Consider the following 21,150-nt stretch of genomic DNA (forward strand, 5'->3'; position numbering starts at 1 on the left):
CGCTATGACAGCGTGTGTAAATCCAATCTTGAATCCAATGTGTCAAAGAAGTCACAGCTCGTTTAGTTATTGATAAAAAGACGATTTTTTCATGATAACCAAGGAGATGGCGAACCTTTCACTCAATGCTCATGACAGAGTGCTAGTGATGGATGCATTACCACCAACAGACGTCAGCGCAGTCATAGCGTCAGCAATTGCCGCCCTCAACGTTTGCTTTTCCTTAGTTTGTTTCTTTTTGTCTGTTGATCGTTTGGCTCCGTCTTTTGATCGTTTTAGTTTTATCTGTAGATCTTTTTGTTTTTTTTTTGATCGTTTGGTTTTGTGTTTTTATTGTTTATTTCTGTCCTTTTATCATTTAAGTTTGGTGACCTTTTCCTTTTTCTGATCATTGGAGGTTTTCATCATTTATTTTGTAAATGCTGTTCGCAAAGCAGGATTGAGAATTCTGCTTCATTTTTCTGTCAGTTCCTTAATTTATCTTTTTACTTTCTCGATGTCCTTTGTTTATGCAGTTTGTTTTTAAATTTTTAGCCGTGATTTTGGTTTAGAACATTCATTTTGTAAGATATGAATTTTGGCCCTGATGGCGCCCCACAGGCATCTGAGTTGTACTCAGGTAAACAAGCTTGCCGTCAGGGTACAAAAGACATTTGGATTTTGACTTGAATGTTGGCTGTTTGAGTTAATTATGAATAACTGTTGTACGACAGTTCTTGTAAAAAGTATTTGTCATGATCAGTGAGAGTTTGAAATAAAAAGAAGCTCCACATGGCATCTTTGAAAGGAAGAGCTTCTGTCTCCGTGCTTACGGTAAAACCAAATACAAAAAGTGAGGTTTTGTAATAACATGTTTCCTCAGCCGAGGGAGTATTTAACCCAAAAAACATGACCTAGATGTTATGGTTTGGAATAAACCATGGCGACATTTGCCAAATGTGGGATTGGGTGATACGCAAAGCATTTTATTGCCAAACCAAATGTGCATTTTATACACAACCCTAAGGAAGAAAAGTACATGCAAAGCGTTCTCTAGCTTTCACTTTATGAAGTACTCAAATTGGCCACCTTATCCACAGTTTTGCATAGAAGATTTGGAAAAAAGTTACAAGCTGTGAATTTCAGACAGAGAAAATCCCGTTCCTTGAAGAGCTTGTAGTGACTGTTTCCCGTTTAAAGACATTTCAGAGCAATTTTGGCTTTCCATAAGCCTTTTGAAAATTTGTATGTACTTTGAAAATATTTTGTTTGTTGCGGTTGCACCTGTTACTTGATGAACAGGGACATATATTTTGAAGAAAAATGTTACTGTTGCTTGACTGGTTCACTTCCCTTGTAGGTGCTGGCTAGAAAGCCATGGTATGTTTGTCATCCAGTCTCGTGATGCATCGAGAATGTCCAAAAGGTTTATTTCTTTTTAAAAGCTGTAAATGAATATTGTGAAGTCAAAGACAGGCGTGAGTGTCTGGGGAAAATTAGGAATGCCAGTAGTGGAAATTTCAGGTCAGTATTCTTTTCTCGAACTTGACAGTTGAGATTTCTGATGACAGATCATTCAATTCTGTTTTTTTTCTTATGACTGATGGTACGACTGAACAGCTTGTAATTCTGTAAATGTTTGTACATAACTTTTGTAACTTGAAAAACTAATGCTTTGAAGAGACTAGTACCTTGTGTTAAGTCATTTTCTAAGTCAAGTATACAGGAATGATAGTTGATATTGTGAGAATCAGGTCCGGAGACCCAGGTTATATTGATTGGTTAGGTGTGTATGTATGTGTGGGCAGACCTTCACCACATGTCTTTGTTCCCACATTTTTGATCCCCACAAAATGAGTGAAGTAAAGATGTGTTTTTTGCCCACTGCTAGGGAACACACTCAAGTGTGTATTTGCCTGCAACTGGGGACCCCCTATTGTTCCTCTTTTGTTTGTACTTTAACTTTTTTAGAAGACCACCCATATGAGTGGTCAGACAGAGTCTGACACACACACGGATTTTGCATTTCATAAAAATGTTAATGCAAAGTAAATTTGATGTCACAAAACAGTCTGATGGAATGCTCCCCAGCCTTGTACAATGCTCTGACTTGTTCTGACCTTGGAACGTTACAGTTGGACAGCACACTTGGGTTGTGGTATTGGTTTAGAACTGTTGACATACAATGCCAAAGTGTCTGGCATACTTTAAGAAGCATTTGTCAGGTCTGGCTGGTGCCCAGTGGCTAAAAAGTACAGTTTTATCTGGTATGCAAATAATGAATGTTTATGATTGCAGTGGTAAGAATTATGTCTTATGTGACAGATGGAATGTTCCATTCCTTGAGGCAAATCATTTCATGCGTCACCAAACAAAATTGTTTTCACTGTATGAATGCAAAATGTTATTTGTTATATACAATTCCTTGACAAATCCTGAATAAATCTCCACATGAAAAGTTTTCCTGTACCACCTACAGGTTCAGAAATCTTGTGCCATTGTGAATTCAACTATTTTGTTTGCTACACATGTTGAGGAAGATGCATTCCGCTTTTGCACTGCAGCCACTCGGCTGTATGCTGGGACAAGTAATTATAATTCCATGACACATAGTCAGATGACAAGGATTTATTCTGGTATTTGTATAATGTAAAATGTAATTTGTCTGCCAGATCCTACCAGGCAAAATAACGCCTTGCTCCATAAAAGTTCCTCTCAGTTTCCAATTTACTGAGTGATACAAAAAGTTCCACATTGCCATCGACAGTGTTTGCCTTTTTCCACTGAAAGTGGCCCTCACACAAATTTGTTGAGAGTTATTATTCATGAATTCTGCAGTATAGGTCAAGTCACCATGTAATGATTCAGTTGGCAAGCAATCAGCTTTCCTTAGTACAGGAATTATATTTTTCCCCTCTTTGGCATGGTTTGATTGCGCCCTCAGTGACAGAAGCACAGATTATTTTGGAGGAGTTTTCTGAAAAGGTTATTGTTGATTTCCTTCACTCCATAAGTGGGGTACATGTTGCACCTAGGATCGTGTCATAATATATGAGATGATGGTCTGCAAGAAGCATTAATCAGTTTAACATGCTCTAAAAACCAACTTTAACATTGGGAATTTCAAACAGCAGTAAACTAGATGTTTCAGGTGATATATTTAGTCCTGCTGCAGTGTTTATTATTGCTGTAAAAAGTTTACAGTGGACACAAAATTTCCTGAAATGTTATCAACAGATGTCAAAGAAAGCCAGTTTTCACTGGTAATAATTATAATGATCGTGATCATGGCATCTTTGCCATCCATTTATTGCACTAATTTTCTGTCACTCTGAAAACATAAAAGATTGTGCTGTCTGCGTTATTTATGCACATTTAGGATAAAAAGGTGTTAATTGGTCACATAATTTGTTAGTTTAGTGTGTCTGTTAATTTCAAAGATTGTGTTTCTTTAATGAGATAAATTTCATATGTTGTATTCTTTCGCTTAATAGTTTGATGGATTTTCATGTTTCTTTGTTCGTCAGAGTAAAATTATTCTTTGTATGTATGAAATTTGCTTTAAAAATCATGATTTACAGGATTTGCAGACTTGACTTGTAGAAGATGGAGTATCATGACACTCATACAGTAGAATTGAACATGAACATTAGAATTGAAGGTCTGTAATGCGCTGTATATGCCTGGAAGTACATGTGTCTTCATTGTGACCTGTTATGGAAAGCTCTTGGGGGTCTTTGAGCCTGTATATTGTGTTCTATTCTCTGTGATTTTATCAAGTTATCCTTGCACTTGTGTTTTTTCTTGGTAAAAGCACCGGTCAGATTGTTTCAAAACATAAGTGGTACTGTTTAAAATACTAATAAAAGAATACTTTAGTATTTTATGTTTCCACTGAGAGGTTTGTATTGGCAGTGTGTCCTTGTTATAAAATTATAAAAGGAAGTTAACCAATTATCAGAGAACAATGGAAAACATGCTTAGCCAATAAAAGTGGTAGGCAGTGACACTGATTTGGTGCATAAATTATTCTATTCAAATTGTACAACTGTTCAGAAAGCTGGCGTGTTACAACAGACATGTATGTACAGTTGTGCTCAAAAGTATTCATACCCTTTGGAAAATAGCTCACTTTTCTTAATTCTTCATTTGTAAAAGCTGTTGTGTTGGTACTTCCACTATATCTTTTGTCTATTTGTTGCAATAAACAAACCCACATATATGTTGGCTAAACTTCATTTGCATAATAACAGATACGGCCCGGGTTTCTCTTTTGCTCCTGTTCAAAAGTTTTCATACCCCAGGTTTACATAGTCCATTGTCTTTTCTTAATAGTCAATAGCGTAGCCTTTAATCTTGATGACTTCCTCAAGACAGCTATGAATACTTTTGAGCACAACTGTATGACTACAGGTGCTGTGAAAGTTTGTTACGTACGCAGCATTCAACAATACATTAACAGCTGTGACACTAAGAGAACTCCAAGTCACTACTCCGTGTCGATCGACCCAAATCCTGTGTCCATGTTGTCTCATTAGTAGACCTTAGCAAAGCTTTTGATTCTATTTGTCACGGCTTACTTGTATGAAAGTTTAGCAAACTTGTCCTGGAGCCACTTCATTGTGGATGTCAACTTTTACTGTTGGTCGTAAACAAAGGGTTGTTTTTTATGGCTGTCATTTTGACTGGACCAGTGTTAAGTCTGGAGTGCCACAGGGTTCGGTTTTAGGGCCCCTTCTTTTTAACATTAATCATTTCCACTTACACTTAAAAACTTGCCTTGACATTATGCAAATGACACTTTTGTTTTTAAGCAGATTAGGTCCAGCGGTGACATTGCTCAGCTCCAAGAAGATCTTAACACCATCAGAGATTGGTCTGAAAGGAACTCTCTTGTCCTAAACATTAGTGTAAGTAGAGTTACGGCTATCATCAGGACCACGCAACAAACATGCTCACCAAGATCCGCTTTGGATAATCCAGGTCAACGCTGAAATTGTTGGGCATTCATAACCAACACAATCGCTGTTGGGACATCACAGCTAAGGCCTGAAAGACCCTCGGTTTTATGCGCCAAGTTATGGGTGATTGTAACGGAAAAGCTCTCCTTGCCTTGTACAAAGCAATTATTTTGCTAATTCTTGATTGTTGCTCCCCCGTCTAGTGCGTGTATAAAGTTATGAAACATTGACCAGCTTGAGAAAAGTTCAAAGGTATGCCACTCCGTCTCATCCTGCATCAGCGTAGACAGGAGCAATCGTAACCTGAACGGCTCTGTGCTTAATTTATCCTCAATGTGTGCAAAGCAGAGAGTTCTGTTTAATTTAATGAAATTTGTTTCCAAGCAGCTTTGTCATATCAAGCTTGAAAATTGTTAGCCTCATGATTTCCTTAGTTATTACTACAGTAAACACCAGACATACAAGCTCCAGTTTAACCTTTCACCACTTGTATGCCCGCACCGATGTATTTAAATATTCAATAGTCGGTTTGTTAGGAACTAGGAAATGGAGTTCCTACTCTGAATGTAGCTGACATGTTAACTTTTTGCTCGTCACCCAGCACCCGAACAGGGGTCGACAGATTTCGCGAATCGTGATTGGCCAACGCGTGAACTCTTGGAGGCGCATAATTTGTGAATCTCCCGTACTTTTTGGTCTTTCTTCTATCATAAGTAGCCTTAAAGGGTGCAGACCACTAATTCAAGTGAGAATTTCTGACCAGCTCATTAGCATTAAAAGTGCCCCCACAGTATCTTTTGAAAAAAGAGATTGTTTGGCCCCCAAAATGGTGAGATTGTGTAAATCGTCGCCAGGATCAACTCCCTGGGTCTTTGAGCTTTCATATGAGGGCAGAAGGGCTGAAAACTACGGTTGAAAAATGGTCCTAAGTGCCCGAGAAAGTTGAGGGTTGCCACTTGAAAAATGGCTGCAATCAGACTTCGGAAAAATCACTTTTTGGGGGGTGATTTTGTTTTGTGGGAATAATTAAAAATGTAATTGGTTAACCCACAAAAAATTGAAAAGAAATTGAAAGATAAGTGACCAGACAAGAATTTCATTTGTGTTTCAGAAATCTCAGGGATGTTGGCGTGCATGCTATTGGGCCCTGAACGGTGCTGATTTTACACTGTTTTCAATGGGGCTTGAATTAGTGGACTGGACCCTTCACTGTCTTTTTATGAGTCCTGTCTGTGCATTTATATATATCTTTTATAGTTGTTCCGCTGAGGAACAGAACAGGTGTTGAGTGTGCTTTGACTCGGGCGCTCAACAGTGTTTAATTAGCGCGCGGGAAACAATTCGTTATAACCTTATTTCAAATTATTAAATCGTTATTTCAAATTCCTAACTGTCTGCGGCTGGGTTATCAGCGCATATATACGTAATGTCTAGCCGCAGCCACTGATTTTGGACAGGGCATTAAGTACGTGGGAGTGATATCACGTTGCAGACGTAGTTTGGCTTAGTAGTTCGTCATAGTAATTCATTATTACGGATTAGTAATTCGTTTCTACGGATCAACAGTCCGTAAACGAATAAGTAATTTGACATAACAAATTAGCAATTCGTAACGACGAATCAGTTTCCCACTAAACATTTTATTTCATTCGTACAATTGGGCTTTCGCAGGTTCAAAATTTGAACCTGAAATCATACAAATTGACCAGTTTCTTCGTGGATTTACACAGACATAATAAACCCATATTGCTTGCATAGGTGTGATTTTGAAACGTATGGTCAAACAATGGGCTAAACGATGGCTGGCAGCGCGTCCAGTGCGCATTACGCGCAATACAGTTACATTGCCTGCATTTGTTTACATGTGCTCCCAAAATAGGTTCACTTTTTTACTCCTCGGTACTACTATCTCTCCTTTTCAAATGTTGCACCGAATCATTTTGAACCTGTTTTGGCCAGATTAAAGTTAAAAAAATTACAATCAAATATGGCTTCATAGATTTTTATGGCTGGAATTCTTCAACTGTGTGTAAAGTGCCTATACCTGGGGGTTAATTTGGCCGTAGTTTTGATTTTAGTCGGGCGCCACACTGATCACGAAATGTTCATGTAGTTTTGAATGCGATCAGGTGATCTATGCGTTTTTATGCGGTAAATTTCCCATCCGTTCTGAATCGAAGTGCATCCTCACCGGCGAAAGAAAGACAGACTGGTACGAAGTTTTCCAGCCGGGTTCTTTCACGCGATTGGCGTACATCCGAAGACCATACATTCCAGAATAAATTCGTTGCACGTACTCAGCGTGCCCCGCGTCGAACGTGCTTAAACTTGCGCGTACGCAGTGAGTTCGTTCCAAAGGATTGTCAATTTCATTTAAAAACACGCCCTCTTTTGTTACTGCTCAGAGTGGACACAGAGGGGTGAATTTGCCTAGTCGCTTGTCGACCAGCGCTCGAACGCTGGGAAGGGTAGTCTTGGTCTCAAGACGTTAGTGCTAGATAGCGGACACCGTGCATAGTGCCCCCCAACGACTCACAATTAGACTGTGCACCAGTGAGAGTAAGTAAAATCTAGGTGTGCGAGGGCGCTCTTCAACAGAGAAATAAAACAACCATCGATCACTGACGTCTTTGGCCAAGATTATGGGAAGGGCTGATGGTCTTGCACGGGGTCAGAGTTAACGGCGCGCAGAGCATTGTGAGTACATTTCTGTCAGGCGCGCGAGCTCGCTCAGTGCGTTATACACAAGCTGTGGTTATTAATTCGCTTTTTTCTTCCTCATTGCTGAAAATATTCCCACTACACTTTATTCGTTCATCCGAAATTGCTCAAGTTAACCAATGATTGAAATATAGGCCTATCGCCAAATGACGCTTCGCTAACAAGAAGTGATAACCTCGCCGTCCCAGGTCTTGCATAATGTAGCCACAGTGCATACAAGTGTGTATTTGCCTGCAACTGGGGACCCCCTATTGTTCCTCTTTTGTTTGTACTTCAACTTTTTTAGAAGACCACCCATATGTTTTGTACATAGTTGTCAATCGGGGGCCCTCTGTCAGTCGGGGACCTTATTGTCCTCAATTGTTCAGGGTCCCCAATTGAATGCAGAAACAAACTCAAAGCCACCAGCCCTTCCCAGCGCCTGTTCGGCCGCCGGTAACGAGCGAAATTTGCCCATAGTTTTGATTTTAGTCGGGCGCCGCACTGATCACGAATTGATCAAGTAGTTTGAATATAATCTGGTGCGTTATATAATGTGGCTATATGTCTGTAGATTTACATTACACTACTAGCGCCCTGACTTGTCTGGAAAAGCTTAGTCAATTTTCAATGTATGAAAAAGTGCATTTTACAGTTCACTTAACGCCGAAAAGATTTAAAACAGTTTTCACAAATGAAGAAGACTTGAACATGCACAAAATATAATTCTACGAAACTTCATTGCATTGTTCCTTAAAAAAACTAGTATTGTTCAATTATGCAGTGAAGATCATACTTTTGGACTGAATAGTTTTCTCACTGCATATAATTGTATGGTAATAATCCTTAATTTATAACGTGGTTTTTCACAAGATGCAAGACCAAGAAAAACTCCAGAAGACTGATTATAAATTTAACGGAGGGGAGGTTTTCAGTTTACCTTTAAAATTGTCAAAACTAATAATGTTGTGAACGTTCTGTGGTAGAGAATTCCAGCGTCAGGGAACAGAAATTAAAAAAAGCCCCCTCCCAAGCTCTTTTGAATGTGCCAGGAAGATGTTGCTGGAGCGGAGGCCAACACGGCTTGTTTGGTGAGGTGGAGAGACTGAATAGGTAGGCTACTGCAGTGTTGCGTTGTGCTTTGTGCATGAGGACGACAGTGTTCTGACGTTGATTCGTTTTTGAACAGGCAACCAGTGTAATTGATCTGGATTTTATTAGTGTGGTACGAACAGCATTATTTGAGGTTGGTATCGTGTAAAACGAACAGCGTTATTCTGAAGCCGTTGGAGTCGAAGGACAGTTGCAGTAGTTGAGTGTAGGGCAGCACTAGTGTTCGAACAGCATCACGACGTGTTTGGTTCAATGTAAGTTACGATTTTTTGACATGTCCCTCATGTGGCAGTCGACAGATTTGCTTATATTGGCGACCTGATCCGAATTGTCATAGAACTGTCGAAAACGATACCCAGATGACGGACTCTCGGAGAGGGTTTGATTCAGGGTGCATGATGCATCAGGTAGGCCTACCAGTGGTGCGAAGAACACTGTCCCTTCCTTCTTTTAACAATACCAGTCCTGCACACGACGATAAGCGAATCGTATCACAAAGTGAAACTCTAGAAAAAAGTGTTTGGCACTACAGGTGGAGCGCGTCCCCCGTTGAGGTGGTAGATTGGGGTGCAAGTACCGTCCCGTACCGGGCAGAGATTCCCTTCGAGCAACAGTACACACCTCTCCAAAGGCATGGTCGACTTCAGTCATTGGTGTCGGAGGAATGTAGTAGAAGGTGCGACCACACAGTCAGAAGTGGATACAAAGGTAAGTGCGTGTACACGAATGCAGTGTTTAGACGGCTTGTTACGTTTCCATACTGGCCCAAAATTCACAATTAATGTTACAAACTGTGACATGTTACCGACGACATTATCATTAACATTATTTAATTTTCCCGACAATATGCCTTAAAATGTAAGTGTATTAATTCAGGCATGTCCAGCCAGTCTGAGAGAGATCGCGGGCGATGGTGTTGACCTCAGAAATGGTACAAATGATACAACTGCACAAAACGTAAGACCTATCACCTTAACCTCAACCTTTTTTGAGAGATGGGATACCTGTGGGTCCTCGTTGCGGCGTTATATCAAATTTGCTTTTGTGACATGGTCATGTACGCGCCTATTGACATTAATACCAACTCAACAAATCGACAGTGATTGTCTGTTCCCTACAGTATTCAAGTATGGCAACCGGATTCCCTGAACGCACTCTTTACGAGTCGTGACTCTTGAGAAATCCCCTTTAGCCTTACTTCTTTTTTTTAGTCTTCCGTAGATGAACGTGACCTCCAGTGAGCTATAGGTTCATGGCCTCATTTGCAAAGCGCTGTCAATGTTGTTTAGACTGTACCAGCACGCGCTTGCGTCGGATGTGTTATGAAGAAAAGTGCACAGTTTCACGAGTTCTCTGTATCCACGTTTGTTTTGTTTTGCATAAAGAAGTCTTCTTGATCTGATCCGAGCGCCAGGAACCATTCATTTCATTTGGTCCCATTTTAGTTTTCAGAAGTATAGGAACTTTATTTCTTTAAAGGATATAAAGTTAAAATCGGGTCAAACCTTAGGAAGGACACAGAGAGAATGAAGCTAATTTTCAATGGGCACATAGTAAATGCTTAGACAGCATGAACAAGCGCTTCAGTTGGTCTTATTTTTTTTAATGATGTTCTGATATGCACAGCAATTGTGATTTGACAAACTGTGATTTGTAATCTGATTTCGTTAATAATTACAAGGCAAACATTAATTGCTTGTCTACAAATAGTTTAGTGCATAGTTATTGTGAGCCCAGAATTTAGTTACTCAAAACATTTCTAACAAAGGGATTGCTGCCTGCTTATTGCTTTGCACATACAGCAATGAATCATTAAGAACATTTCTAACAAAACAAATTGATGCTTGCTTATTGCTATGCACATGCAACAATGAATCATTATAGAAGAGCAGAATGTAGTCCAGCAACGTCTACATTTGGATTTTTGTGTACAAACAAATGATGTAACATTGAGGCTTTCTTCCTGAGATGACATCACAGTTTTGCTCAAAAGCATCGAAACAAAAAAGGCAGCAAAATACCCTTTAGAACATTTCAATGAAAGTTTAAAATTTAACTGAAACACAAAGGTGCATGTTGAAGGTTTGTATTAAACCAAATGGATTGCAGCTACCCTTTAAACGAATCTCAAAATATACCCGCACATTTTCACATAACTGTGCATAATAATACACAAACAACAGACCAGGCTAGGGACGATCAGTTATTAGTAGATACAAACAGACGACAAAGTACACGTTGCAAACATGTACATTTACCTTTATTTCCCACTGTAGTATTTCATGTCAAAATTGGAGATTGTTGGATACACTAAGATGTCACACTCTTGGAGAGTCAGTGAAAAGTACTGTAGGCCTACTGTATGACAACAGCAAAACATATGCCAGAACTGAACTGCAACTATATTAAATGTTAGGCGGCTACTTTGCTATATCACAGAGTTTAAATATTTTGGTAAATGCTTTAAAGGTTGAAACCCGATTCAGTGCAAACGTTCACAGCAACTGTCTTTAACGTGAATAGATTAAATATTGTGCATTCCCTTAAACCAATCCTTCCAAAGATTCACGTCATCCGTCTAAATGTGTGTCATAGTAACAATAACAACATTGTCTGTGTAGGACAACCAGTGTATGATGTAATCTGTATGTATTGGGCTATAGTGCCAACATCAAGGTGGGACGGCCCAATTCATCTATCATAATTTATACGCTAACATGATGCCGGGACACACAAAAACTTTGTCAAGTACATTTCTGCGCTTTGGTTTCATACACGTACCAGATATCTTTTAGGCATTCTCCTCTCCCTCATTTAACTGAAACAGTCCGGCAATTTTTTCAGCATGTTTATTTTTATGTCTATTTCAAGTACATTTCTGCGCTTTGGTTTCATACACGTACCAGATAATTTTTGCACGTGTGCTTGATGTTTTGGCGTGCGCACGGGTAAGAAATACTAGAAAAGATTTTGAGCCCTGTTCAACTTTGCCGACCGTCTGTGTCAAGTCGCTGAGTAGACCCATACCACTGATCTCTATTATACAGACTGGATAGGACATTTTGTGCACAAACAATGCTAATGCATGTTTGTGCACAAAATGCGCGGCCGAACAATGGCGGCGCTTCAGGAGAGTAATGTGATGCTGTATGCTGTGCATTTCTAGTCAAATAACCTTTTTCTCATGGGATGATGGCTAAGCTGGGCCTCGGCCTCCCTCCCGAAAACAAGCCAAAAATAAACAGAAAATGCAAAAACATCATTTCCGGAAATAACTGACCTTTTTCCAACTAACCCACTCGAAAGTGATAATGTTAACCTGTTTTTGTGTGTGTTTGTTTTTAATTCATTTTTTACACCTATTTTCTACGGTCTCGCTTTAGCAATATTTTCACTTTGTGTCGGTTCAATCGTGATTTTTTCAGTGTGTAAAACTTTGAGAATTCCACCAGGACATGCAATAGTTTTTGCCAGTAAATATGATGTCCAAACGGTCCATGTGTTTTTCCGTCTGGTTTCGATGAGCCAACAATAAAAAAAAATCTATAAAATGATTTTAATTTTACACACTCTCAGGAAAAATTGAACTAAATAAAATTCATTCATATATTGAGTAAATTTTATCGAAAACCGACATGCGGCATACCGAAGTGTGAGATACTTTTTTGTGAACACAAATGGAGCACAGCTTTAAATGAGCGACCAAACTAACTTACTGCCGTTTTTAAAACAGACACTTAATCAGCTTAAAAAGTTGAGTTCACAATCTGACTTAAACATTTATATGTAACAACTACTTTCCGGCATAAAAAAGTCAGTTTTAATTGAAAACGAATAATTTTGTTATGTAGACAAAGTTTCTTTCATTGCGTTGAAGGCTTTGAATTTCCTTGTTTGTAACTTTATTTAACAGAAACGTCAGCACTCTGCTTCTCACTTTGGTTTCATCTCTGCCCCGAAGAAGAATTCTGTCACTCATGTTACGTTGTCTTTTACACGATTTGGGTTCAATGCATCTGCATATCCGACGAACACAAATCATGGCTTTCTTGGAGATTTTTCTGGTGAAATCTGGGGAAAATAAACGACAAATTAGTCATTCAGTTTTTGTAACCACTTTTGCCAATGAGTAACATTTCAGACTGTCCCAACTTCGAGATAGTGAAGTTTCATATACAAAGCCTGACAGGCTAGATAGACTGTCATAGATTTCTTACTAAGCTTATTAGGCTTAAAGGTGAGCATTATAAAGTACAACTTGAGAAACTTTCTGAAACTAAAAAAAGTACGACTCACGTTTTCTTCTGTTCCTTCTTCCAAACTTGACGTTGATCTCCGGTATTTCACTGATGCGCACACCTCAACCATTATTCTTTCCAAATTTATCCATTCCAAGTGCAGAATTCAGTTTATCTTTTAAATCTGAGGATTGAAACACAAAAACCTCAACTGGATTTTTTGAAAAACTCCATTTAAAAGTAGGGCCTACACGTCTCGAAATTCGCAACGCTCGTTATTTACCCTCCTGAAAATACGCATACGCGGGACGTGTTTTGGACGCGATGTCCTATCCAGTCTATACAATGGAAATATGGAAGGGCTGCGTAGCACCGTGATCAGAATATCGACAAGAATATAAGATTAAATCTGTGCTCTGAAATATATAATGGAGATCAATAGAGTACCGAAGTGAATACGTCACGCGCACAGTTAGTGTGTTAAGTTAAAGGCATTAGCGCGAGAACCAGCGCGTGAACCAATCGTTTGCAATGCACTTTCGGGTTCACAGTGACGTCACACTTCGATACTCTATGACCCATACTAACACGCACGCTGGCATGATGGGCGTACAACTATGTTTCTCTCGCTTAGTACCACTCATTTTGTCCATTTTCTCCTTATTACTAGCATATGCAGCCCCAGTAGTCAACAAACTAGCTTTAACAAATTACATCAAAATGGCGTATCAGTTTGGCTTTAAGTGGCAACATTGCCACCTAAAAAGCATTTTTTCCCCGAAAGTTTTCCGAGTTTCGGACGCCATTTGTTGTTGTTGTTGTGAAATGACGTTGCACAGCATCTCTTCCGCAAATGTCTGCGTCCTGACGTCTTGCGGACCGTGTGCGTTACAAACGACCATATGAACACCAGGCTTAACAGATTAAATTAAATTGGATAACTGAGGATAAGAAGACAGAGGCAATTTAACAGTTGATATATAAAGTTCATTCTTTCGCCTACAATCAGAAAAATTGGTTTACCAAATCTTGTTCTTTTTATGCTTATGTATGAACATCTACGGTAGATAAACGAGCTGTAAACAAGAAAGCAATTAGTACATTTTAAACTGAGATGTTTCCCACCCATCCTTTTGACAGTCGCATTCTTACATCAGATTATCTGCTTATTTATGAACTGCATTGGAACGTTACTCCTTTGTGTTGCGCTTTTATGCTGGACCGAGGACGGAAAACTGTCATTTGTACGCAAAGGATATTTACATAAGGGGTTAATTATATGAAACAAATGAATAATTCATGCAAGGCAAAGAATATTTGTGACAGATTGAATGTTTGATTTCAAGAGGCAAAACCAAGTGGAATGTATATCATTCATATCAATCTGTCACCTCATGAAAGTATTCTGATATTATTGCACTTATGTACATTTATAAGTTCGTTAATTATATACCGTTAGATGAATGGCGAATGGTTACAAAAATAACGCTTTCAACTTTTTGTACACACGAACACTCAAATACAACAACCCTTATCATAGGGTCAGTGTGTCACGGTGTACGCCCGGAGAACTTAGTTCGGATCGAATTGAAAAAGTTTAGATCCCATGCCTCAATTCTGTGCCAGCATAGGTAAAGTTTGCCGAGAATGTTCGCACAGGAAGCCCGCCATTGAAATTGTATGATAGTCATTGAGTATGTGCTTGGTAAAATAATGATTGATGTGTGTTCCAACCGAGCTGGTATTATGGGGTGCAGAACCTTTTAAATTATCGAAAGGTATTGTCACATAATAAACTATAAGACCAACCTGCCATTGCAGATACATAGTATTATACTAGATAATCGCCTTTGATTCGTTTGTATAGTTCCTCACTGGCTTAACGACGGCAAACGATTCTCAAGGGGGGGGGGGGTGTTGTGAGGCTCTCAAGCATCAGCCATTAAAGAGCTGCCAAATGTTTTGGGGGCAGGCATTACCCAAAGTTAAAAAGGTGAGGGCAGTAGCCCCCTGACACCAGAGCTGTATTAAGAGAGAGTAGCACCAACTTAATTTTGGAACCAACATGTCTGTTCATTATCTGTGCAGTACAGCATACATCTATTGTGTGCTTAGTGTCCACGTGCACTGACGCACAATCCACCATTTTGAATCCAACAATTGAGACTCTCACGTCGCCGGCAACTCTCTTCATAAACGGCTCTGCTTGACACTCCCGCTTTCTCCGCCATTGCAGTGGCTTCATAAAAGTGTTCTCAAATCAGACACTGTACAAATAGACGTGCTAGTGAGCACAAGTCTAATCGTAGTTTTGCACTCCACCCCGTCCTCACCGCCAGAGAGGATTTCACGTGATGACGTTAAGAGATCCTCGATACGTTCTGAACGGGATTCGGATTCTCTTTTCCTTTCTTAAATTTTATACTTTTGTTTTCTAGTTGACAGGAACAGTTGTCGAAATTTCTTGGGACTATTGGGTTCCGTTCTTCAGCCCAGATTGTGTTAATTATATCAATATTAACTTTAAAGGTTTATCCTCTTTCGAGTCTTGAGACATTTATGAATGAAGTGTGGCCATTTGAAGCACGCACAGTGCTGAAGGCGTATGGTATAGGCCCATGTCTCGCAGTTGTTTTCAAATTAAAATACCAAGCAATTATTAAAAGAGTCGTTTGTAGTCAGGCTGCATGCAAGTCCATGATCATGTACTGCTTTGTAATACAAGCTCCTGGCACGTTCTTTATCCTGGTTGGATGAAGCATGGTCACGTTGGGTTCAGAATCTGCAGGTAAGGTGTTTTTATAATACCTCACCCACAGATTTTTTTTATCTTGATTGGCCGAGAGCCCGGTCACATGATATACATAAAATGAATGTGTATGAGTGCAGTGGTAAGAATAATTTCGTGAGATGCAGATGAAATGTTCGCCGAGTGGAATGGAACGTTTTATCTGTCACCGAATGAAATTGTTCCTGCTATTGCCAGGCGCGGATCGGGGGTAGAGTTCGAACCCAACCGCTCAAAAAAAATGTGGTAAATGATAACAAATAACCTAAGTGAATGCACCAATACCATTAGACAAAATGCATGTCTTGTAATACTTCATTATCGTTTGTCCGCTTGTCCGCCAAAAAAAAAGATATTACAAAAAATCTCCTTCCTACCCCCTCCCGAAAAATTCTTTGACCCGCCCCTGATTGCACGAATGCGAAACATTTTTTATACAATACCTGCATAAATTCCCGTCATCATTTCCTCAAATTATTGTCGCCATGTGATATAAACCGGAATGACCTGCACGTCCTTTAGGGTTATACCCTTCCACATGCCAACACTTCTCCCTTTGTTTCCCAAGTTAATCTAACATTTTGTTCAAAGACTAGGCCACTATCCGCTCCGTTTATCAGCGCAGTCACACAAGTTTATGCGCGTTTGGTGCGGGCACGCTGAGTACGCGCGCATCGAATGTAATTATACCAGATTGTACGGTCTTTGCGTGTGGGCCGAATGCTAGCAAGAACCCAGGGGGGACACGGAAGGGGTTTGCGCGTGATGTGCGTATAACGGCCTGTGTGCCTATTCCATTCATTAAAATGGGGTGTTCGTAAGGAACTGTATCATTTCAAAGCTACAATCTCTAGGGTTTTTGTTATCTACAAGGGTTTTTGAAGCACTCGTTCTATTTTCACTTTGTACAGCAACCCTTTGTTTGTAGGAGATTCTAAAAAAGGATTCCCAGTTTTGCGTCTTGGTCCTGCTATGAATCTTGCATGCGAACACGCTTATAATGCACACACTGGGCCGCGATCTCCTCAAATTAACACCCCTAAAATCCACGCATAACAACGATTTCATTTGTAAAACTCCCATCTTCAACATTGAGTTTTTTTTCGTGATAGGCCTATGTATGTGTAAAGGCCTCACCTTCAGAGTGTAGTCGTTTAAAGGAAACCCTTTCCTTCACCATGACCCTTTTTCCGCACCGCTAGAAAAAAAAAACGAGTGATGCGTCCCATTCAAATTTTGTCTATTGAGTTTGGAACGCGTACAGTCAAAAATTCTGTACGTTCGATCAAAAATTACAGCGAGTGGAGATGCAGCATGCACAACCGACCGATGCCACAGAAACTCGGGCAAGAAAGTTGGAACGGCACGGTCAAAAAAGGAATAGCAAAATGAAACAAAATATTTATCCTAAAGACATTCGCTACTTGACGGCGTCCTGGGCGGAGACAATTTCAATCCAGGCTTATACAGACACTCGAAAGCAGATAGAATGAATGTCGAATTCATTCTCAGTGCAATGCTCAAGTTCGACATACGCGATGTCAGCGCGTCGTTTGAATAAGGCACACACGTACAGAGCAATGGCACATCCATACACCATAGCTAATTATTTTAATACAAATGTTTCCCCAACATTCGAGCAAGGTCGTCTGATTTCGTGTGGTTGTCTTTTTGATGGCTTTTTTTTCAACGAATAAGTGCAGCTAAATGAAAAAGTCAGTCAGTTAATAATTCAGTCTTTGTGAGTTGATGGATATGGAGCGGCGGCTGTCGTGCGCATCGGGTACCGATAAAATCAGATAAAAAAAAATGTTACCGAAAAATGCATGTGCAGCACACACGTACGTGCCTGTGTTTGTGTTTTTTGGTGCAGAGTAAAATGAAACACTCATTTACTAAATTTACTTTCAAGTTGTTTGCGTATCGGCTTTGTTGGCGTATTGTTTTAGAACACAGACGCAGATATGCTAATAGCCGTACAAAAGCCGTACAAATTTCAAGTTTTCCATAGGTTTGTGCACAAACATGGATGCGCCCAGAAGGCATCACTTTGTAAATGAGTCAGCGCTCTAGTCTTCATTATAGCTCTATGGCTGTATTCAGACGTTTTGTTTGTATTTGTGTTTATCGTAAGTGCTTATATTTTTCGTTCATGTTTATTCGTTTCGTTTGTATAAATTTTTATTCATAATTTTCGTTTTGACTTTTTTTGCACCCAGTGGCCGTCCATACCCTGGATGCTCAGCTAGTAACACCAACAAAGCAAGTGCGACCGCCTTAACTATCTCGTGGAGCTAATAAATATTATGGGCGGTTACAAAATAATCATGTACAGTAATAATTCATGTATACTTTCACAACTGTGAAACCAAATGTTTGCCATTATTAACATGACTACATGATATGACTGCCTGCTCTGCCGATGAGCTTTGAGGACGTCGGGGGAGGGGGGCGTCGGAATTTTCTCTTGGCTGCAGCCTGAAATTACGCGTAAGTTTATGGTAGTGGCCAACCGCGGCCACGGATGGAGTCAAGTGTGATTTCAAGCCACATCCAAGTGATTCAGACGTGGCTTTAGGCAGACACGACCGAAGTGGAAGTCACGAGCCAAACGAGGTCTCAAGCCCGGGTCATACTTGGCTCAAAAGCGACCACAAACGTAGACGTCAGATCAAATATTCGCGTCGCGAATTTGTAAAAGGTAACGTATTTCGGGTGGAATTTTGCTGCAATTTTTCATGACGTCAAATTCGCTTTCGCCTTCGCATGGAGTATTGACCGGCCTTTACGCTGTTTATTCTAAGAACGCAAAGCGTAAGTTGATAGACCTAATTTGAAACTTCAGTGGGTTCGATTGATTTGTTTTCTGACTTGCGTTGGTATCAAGTCAATGTGCAAGACCAAGTCAATTCACAAGTCAAAACCTGACAAGTACAAGTCAAGTCACGAGTCCCAAAAATAGCGACTCGACTCTGACCCTTCAGCTCATAGTTAGCAAAGACTGCGGCGTTTAGCTTGCTGCCCAGCTGATCGTTTAATATTTGATTGGGTAGTCGCATCAGTTTCCAGGAAACTGTTTTTCTCGGAAGTCCTGGGCTATAATAAAAAAAAATCAAACTAAAACAAGAATTCATACAGGTCTGAAACAAGCTATCAGATTACAAAAGCTTGAAATATAAATGAAAAAAAAAAAACTAGAGTACGAGTACGTTTAAAAGTTTTTAATAGATAAAAACCAATTCAATAATATTTGTTTTGAAAGTGTTCCAAAATATTGTAAATGTAAAAAATTAGATTAGAACCCAGGTAAAGAGTAAATAATCACTCACAAAGACAGTAACACACGCAAAAAGAATCTCGCCGTAGTCCTGACCTAATAATTTATTTGCCAATAAAGCCTTGATGTTAGCTGCTGATTTCAAGTTAGAACGTAAGTTATTCTAAATCTTGAGTCCCAACAGAATGGAAATATACTACTCAAAAAAGTTAAGGACCACTTTTTCTCAACTTGTAATTTTTCAAGCAATGAGTGGAGTCTGGTTCTTTCATTTTTTGTTTGTCTACATGGTGTTCTCATGTTCAGCAGTAAATTATCTTATATAAAAAGTGGTCCTTAACTTTTTTTGAGAAGTGTAGTTGACCAGCCTTATTGGGAGATATAACATGTATAAGGCATAGATGTACATGTACATGTATTTGCTACATGATGTGCATTCCTGGTGCCACTGTGCCCGACTGACTGGAGTAAATTCATCGGACAGATAGTTCAGGGCATTTCCCTCAACAATTCTGTACATGTGGTTTTGGTAACGCTTCTTAAATCTTGAATATACATGTATTTTAACAGAAAGGGCATGAACATTCAACCTCCCTTTGTTGCGTATTGAAACATTAAAGTACATTATCTTTAGCCCATCCGTTAATGCAGTAGTATACATGTACAGTCAGAGTACATGTACATGTACACGTACGTAGGTCTATAACCCTGTCTACTCCGCCGTACTGCGAACGTCAGATGACACAAGCGTTCATGCAAATTTTATGCAACGCAACGTATCAACCAATCAGAGCCATTATAAAGTCTTTTTCTGTCGGGATGAATACGGACGGTGTTGATTGGTGGTTACATTAGCTGACTCGGCAGAAGATGGCGTAAATGAAGTGCGTAGCGTTATGAATCGTTCAACTTCAACCTTCAAGCCATAATGCTCAAGCGGATTTAGTCAGACACGACAGGAATTAAGCTTACATGCTGAACTGTAGTACATAATTTTGAAAATTTGAGGGTACAGCAGTAGAGGGAAAACAGCAACTTTACTGGATCCTAAGGCAAACCCAATTACTTGTGTGCGCCATGTTTTCCAGCCGAAGGTACGATAGTCGACACCCATTGACTGGTTAAAGTCTGAGTCGCTACGAGGTCGTCTTGCATAATAAAATAATGGAATCTGCATGCATGTAGTAGATGCTCGTCTGCAAGCGACCAGGTCACTAATAAATTCGAATTTATGTGCACGTGTGCATGAATGACAAGGATGGGTACTGAGCTTTGGCGGCCCATTAAAATTTATTAGTCCCAGTGAACTAGGCCGATATTCACAGAAGCCTGCCAGTTCAGCAGCCAACTAGGGGCGTGACACCTCTAGCTCTAGCAGCCTATTTGTTATGTTCTTCGGCGATGCCAGCGTATTTAGGTTACATTACAGTATCTTTTCATTTCCTGAGAGTATACTCGTAGTGTGGCAGAATCTGGTACACAAGTGCCTACGAGTAGGCATATACTGGTAGTTGGCTGTCAACGTGTTAAGTAGAATGTTGGAACAACCTAAGCTGTCTAAGCTGGGCTAATCGAATGAAATTAGCAGGTTTTCTTTTTACATGATATTGCTAAGTCAAGTTTTTGTCCATCCGAATCCTACAATACTTATTGACATAGCAGAAGAACCGTAAACCTGTGAATGAATTGCTTTCTCGTAAACTTCCACCACATCACGGATAACTGAAATCGGCCTCAATTATTTGCATTAAGGTTGCAGTCTTTTAATAATTACTTTTGCCTATTTCCAGTCGTCTGGTATGCATGTTAGCCTCAATTGGAGGTCTATTAAACAATCTGTAGAGTGACTCTGTAGAGTTGCTTCGTGAATAAAAAACCCCAAAGATTATTCTCACTGAATGAAATTTTTGGGGAGGTTCATGTAAATTGGCCAAAAAAATTCACATTCTTCTCAGGCTGAAAATTAAGAGTTGACCACTGTATGACGTAGCAGTTCTTTTCCCGCCGTATAAAGAATTATCTCCCATTTACATGTGTGGAGTATAAATTGCAATCTCTGTGCTGAACAAGGAATGATACAAAGTCAAAGAACAC

At 39.7% G+C, this 21,150-nt stretch overlaps 1 protein-coding gene and 1 long non-coding RNA gene across 3 annotated transcripts in view; one reads left to right on the forward strand and one right to left on the reverse strand.

Moving 5' to 3' along the window:
- Positions 1–8,750: 8,750 nt before the first annotated feature.
- Positions 8,751–21,150, forward strand: part of LOC110974883 (uncharacterized) — a 114,660-nt gene continuing 102,260 nt past the window's right edge. The window contains exons 1-2 of one of the 2 annotated variants that reach the window (XM_087135382.1): positions 8,752–9,007; positions 9,286–9,461. In XM_087135382.1, the coding sequence (XP_086991508.1) occupies positions 9,006–9,007; positions 9,286–9,461 (178 nt within the window). In that variant the 5' untranslated portion in view covers positions 8,752–9,005. Of the gene's footprint in view, positions 9,462–21,150 lie in introns of both variants that reach the window. The other variant, XM_087135381.1, reaches the window with a different exon arrangement.
- LOC147799351 (uncharacterized) lies at positions 9,476–19,197 on the reverse strand. Its single transcript, XR_015424982.1, has 3 exons — positions 13,275–19,197; positions 13,050–13,175; positions 9,476–12,824 (listed from the first exon to the last, which is right to left on the reverse strand). It is a non-coding gene; the product is annotated as an uncharacterized LOC147799351 (long non-coding RNA).

This window comes from Acanthaster planci, linkage group LG04, assembly GCF_054643075.1.
Source record: "Acanthaster planci isolate LZ-2023a linkage group LG04, COTS_SCS, whole genome shotgun sequence".
NCBI classification, from domain to species: Eukaryota; Metazoa; Echinodermata; class Asteroidea; order Valvatida; family Acanthasteridae; genus Acanthaster; species Acanthaster planci.